We start from the raw sequence: 4,805 nt of genomic DNA on the forward strand, positions 1-4,805 counted from the left end.
TAGGTTGCTTCTGTTAGCATGGCTTTAGGGTGGTGGTGGTGCTGTAGCATCATTTGAGATCGCGCCAGGAAAAAAAATAGTGCCGGATAATTAAATTAACAATGTAATGAAGTAGAACCGACAGTTCCTACCGAGAGGAGAAGATTTCTTTTTTTTTTTCCTACCTTGTAGGCTATCACAGTTTTTGGCTGGAAACAAGAAAAAATACTGTTAAAGGGTCTTTTAAATGAAAGCTTTGCTTGTTCTTGTCTGCCTGTGTGAAATCTTTCTAATTAACTCTCTTTTTCACTGCTGTGTTTTTGTGCGCGTGTTAGTGTACGTCTGCTGCGGTCGTGCGTAGCCGACTTGTGCGTGAATGTGTGTGCGTACGCGCGGCGCGCGTGCGGCGACAGCAGCAGCAGCGCGCTTTCCGCTATACTCTGGAATGCAGCCAGTCTCGGCTCTTTTGAATCCACACTCGGCTTCCAAAACCCAAAAGCCTTTGATCTTTTTTTTTCCTCGCTGTCTCCTTACCCGGAAGAGAACCCCCTCGCTCTCTCGCTCTCTCTCTCTCTCTCTCTCAGCTGGGATGAACGCACACGTGGAAATGTTGGCCCGACTCCACACTCAGACCAAATTTAGTCATACAAAGGCGAGGGAGTGCAGGAGGGGGAGGAGGGGAGGGGTGGAAGAGGGAGGAAGGGAGAGAGGGAGGGAGGTGGCGGTGGAAGCGCGGTGTGGGGGGGAGTCGGGGATGAAAGAGCCAGCCGCCGCAAGATCAAAGGCAGCCGCGGCTCCGCCCCGCTAACCCCACCTCCGCGCTTTATAAAGATCTGCCTCCCCATCCCAACTTTGATTCTCACGCAATCTCTTAGTGCTCAGACAGATGCAGAAACTCAGCCACTTCCACTGCCTGTTTTGTTTACTTTCTTTTTTCTTAAAACAACAAAGCAGCAACTGTATTTTCTCATTAAATACATCGGCATTAAAGTACTCTTTTTTTTCTTATAAATATTTATCCGCTCGTCTGCGGCTTGATATTCACAGGTTTTTTCAGTGGTAAAAGTAGCAAACAGACCAATGGCTGGCCTTTAAACTGTTTTCTATATTTTTGTTAATTTCATTGCTCATGTGCTAATAATGAATTAATATGAAAAAGGGACTTTAAATATAGGCAGGTAACCTGTGAGTACAATATCACATTTTCTTTTAATCTGTCCATTTTGGGGAGCGAAGACACCTTCTGAATACGTTCTTATTTGTTTGATGTAAGTAGAAAACACGGAAAGCACCATGTAGCCACAAATATGCCCACGATATACCGCAAGATAGTTTAAAGGAAGCTGAATAAATAACAGGCCTATGTCCCCGTATAGACATACAGCTGATACATACATACGTGTGTGTATGTAATATTTTTTCCAACACTTGGAGAATACGTTGTGTGTTTTTCTTCTTCTAAACTTCCTTCAGCTTATCATTTTTTTTGTTTCTGTTTCCAAAACAGGCCATTGCCACTTCTTGCAGATTGATTAAATCACATGCAGCACCAACAAAACGGGCTTAAGCTTGTCCAATATTTTTCCCTCTATATTTCAATTATCATTTTTTATGTCTCCTCATTATTTTAACCCATCACATCCACAGCAAGTTCCAGCCTCTCCGCTCATTCTCCTTTTCCTCCCCTCCTGTCTGCCCATTTGTTGTGAGCTGTGTATAAATCTCTCTCTCAGGAGGAGTGTCAATCGGTGCGGTGTCAATCAGAGCCTCGGCTTCCCTTTCATCTCTCTTTCCTCCCAGTGACTGAAGAGAGAGAAAAAGGAGGAGGAGGAGGGAGCACGGCTACATTATCAACACACACATACACACACTGGTTACATTACGCTGTGGAAGCGGTGCAGGAGCAGTGGGAAGTCGGGTCCACGCGTTTTTCCACTCTTGCCTTCTTTTTTTGATTGTTTTCTGTGATTTTCTTCTTCTTTTTGTTTTTGCTTTTATCCCTCCTCCTCCGAGCAGCTTCGAGGATGTATTTTTAAGCATCACGGCGTCTCGCTGCGTTGCTTGTCGCCCAAGTATTTGCTTGTTTTAAAAAAAACCCAACAACAACTGCGTTTTCTTCCATTTACACATCCATCACTTAATTTCTTTTCCCTTTTCCTCGTCTTACTTTCCCCCTCTCCAACCTCTCCACACGCACACTGAAGGACGCTCGCAGCTTCGTCTCCGGGACCACCGAGGAAATATCTTCTCTCACTTTTCTAAATGTACTTTTTCACGTTGAGTCGTTTTTACGGGAACGCGGCGGTCGTCGCGTGCTGACTTCAAACAGAAAAAAAAGAAAGAAAGCGAGAGGGGAGAAAAAAGATGGTGATGAGATTTTAACTCGTGGTTTGTTCCCCCTTTTTATGTTTTCCTCATGACATTGAGGCGTGCACTGGACTTCTCATTCCGACCGCTTTGCATCTCACTTTTTTTTAGTGTGTGAGTTTCAAGCTTAGTTAAACTCTCGCGACAGAAAAAGAACAGAAAAGAGGGGAAAAAACAACAACAAAAGGACGCCGGCAGCAGCCTCGCGCCTCCTGTTGCTTCAGTAAAAACACACCGGCAGTGTGCTCGCACGCCGCTTCCTCTCCGGGTGACTCTCCGGTGTGACACAGGGGAGGAGGTGGAGGGGGGGAAGGCAACGGTCCCCACTCCGTTTCGGTGGGAGTTTTTTTTATTTTTCCTTTTTCATCTTTCCCCCTCTCTATTTCTGTGTAGTTTCGGGGCAGTGGTGGCACGCGTTGTTGTCTTCGGTTTTCTCGGGGAAGCGAAACACTTTGTGAAAAAATGCCCCAGTTATCAGGCGGCGGAGACCCGGAGCTTTGCGCCACAGATGAAATGATCCCGTTCAAAGACGAGGGGGACCCGCAGAAGGAGCAGATCTTCGCCGAGCTGAGCCACTCGGAAGAGGAAGGGGACCTGGCAGACATCAAGTCATCTCTGGTCAACGAGTCGGAAAGCAGCCCCAACAGCAACAGCCACGACGTGAGTAACTGCTGTGGGTTCACTGATGTGGTGGTGGGCATCCTCTGAGAGCTCCCCAGCATAGAGGGAAGGTTAATAAAAATACAACTAAAAAGCCCGCAGGAGCCTTTAAAACAAAAGTTGATCCCCTCTAATTAATAATCTAGTTTTTTACTCAGCTTTAGTTTACCTGAATGTCTTGTGAGCAAAAACGCCTCCTCTCCCTTTGCTTAGTTTTATAGACAAATCATTATTAGAGCTTTATTGTTTATTATCATTATTAATTCACAATTTCCATTTTATTTTCCTTTTAATTGAAAATGTAACTTGAGCTGTGCCACTGATATGGCTCTGATTCCTTAAACTAGAAAAAAACAAAGATGTCACAGGCAAACACTCAGCAGTCTATTAACTGTAATAAATGCAGGCCTAAATTGTAATGTTCTGTTACTGTTATGTTTTTCTTTAAATGAATGAAATTGCAGATTGAGCTAAATGCAAAAGATATTGTATGAGATGTGAGAACTAGGGCCTTGCGAAGCTGCCTGTGACAAGCAGGGCTCGGTGGCTGTGCTGGCAGTGGTACACCCACAGCAGCTTAAACACCAGCACATGAATCCATTTAGCACACATGGCTTAAAACCCGTTTGCCAGCAATATTGTGAATTTCCTTAACATTCACAATTTTTAAAATTCTGCCTGGATGAAAGGATGCAGTCTTTTATTTCATTTTCAAGATGTGATCTTCACACACTCCGGCTCATTCTGCTTATTAATTTTATTGCCCCTTTTAAAACTGTGCCTATAAATTATTCTTTTCAGTTTTTAAGGTTGGAATTGGAGGGGGGTTGTATAATAAACATTTTTCTGCATTTGCTTTGTTCCATTTGATTAAACTGAAAGGATGCTGAGAGGCCAGATGGGTGCATGAGAAGAAATCCTTGCATGTGTGGATGTGCTGAATTTGTGGTGAATGTTAAATGGATTGAAAATCTCAGTGGAAAAATTCTTCTAGATTAATTTTTAATGATGAAAAATTATTGCAGTCGTGCTTTATATATCGCACTTGCAAGATGGCATTTTTTTTTCTAAGCAGGGGAGAAGTGACAGAGCGTGAACCATCAGTGATTTCTTCTTTTCACCTGCATCCATCAAGCCTTAGGATGCAGGCTGCAGCATCCCCATCATTTAAGTTGGCTGTTTTGCTATTAACCGTGGTGTTAATCCATTTTCTTTCTTTCTTTTCTGATTTAAAAAAAAAAAATTCTACATGGCTACATCCTGAACGAAACTGTACGCATTCCCTGCCGAATGTCCTAGGGACACACGAGACAGAGGCTGAATGTTAATTAGGAATCCAGTGAAGTTCCCTCGCTCAGCTTGAAGCCATCCTGAGGGGTCTGAACTCTAAAAAAGAGGTCCCCTTCCCAATTCGGATTCGAAAAGAGAAAGGAAATGGGTGTTCAAAGTGCAGAGGATTTTTTTCTTTTTTTTTCATAAGCAGAAAATAGTCGGCACTGTTTCCATTTCTTTTTTTTTTATGGAGCGATTTTATTTCCCTTTGCACACAGCTATTTCATTTATGACACAAACACACTATTTGAATTGAGAAGGAGGCTCAGACTGGAAGATGAAAATGAGAGTGGACCTATGGTACTGAAAACAAGCTAATTTGTAAGCTCCTTAAAGACATGAAGCTTAATTAAGTGGTTCTTCTGAAGCTTTGATGCAGGCTGCTCCATCACTCTTCTATAGATTGTGTGTGTGTGTGTGTGTGTGTGTGTGTGTGTGTGTGTGTGTGTGTGTGTGTGTGTGTGTGT

At 43.4% G+C, this 4,805-nt stretch overlaps 1 protein-coding gene across 6 annotated transcripts in view; it reads left to right on the forward strand.

The window, feature by feature from the left end:
- Window positions 1-1,720: 1,720 nt before the first annotated feature.
- lef1 (lymphoid enhancer-binding factor 1) overlaps window positions 1,721-4,805 on the forward strand; it is a 43,176-nt gene continuing 40,091 nt past the window's right edge. For 2 of the 6 annotated variants that reach the window (XM_042227711.1, XM_042227712.1), the window contains exon 1: window positions 1,721-3,006. In XM_042227711.1, coding sequence (XP_042083645.1) covers window positions 2,809-3,006 — 198 coding nt within the window. In that variant the 5' untranslated portion in view covers window positions 1,721-2,808. The remainder of the gene's footprint in view (window positions 3,007-4,805) is intronic. The other 4 variants (XM_042227714.1, XM_042227715.1, XM_005939996.3 and 1 more) reach the window with 3 other exon arrangements.

The sequence above is a fragment of the Haplochromis burtoni genome, unplaced genomic scaffold, assembly GCF_018398535.1.
Source record: "Haplochromis burtoni strain Fernald_Lab_line unplaced genomic scaffold, NCSU_Asbu1 Contig_277, whole genome shotgun sequence".
NCBI lineage: Eukaryota > Metazoa > Chordata > Actinopteri > Cichliformes > Cichlidae > Haplochromis > Haplochromis burtoni.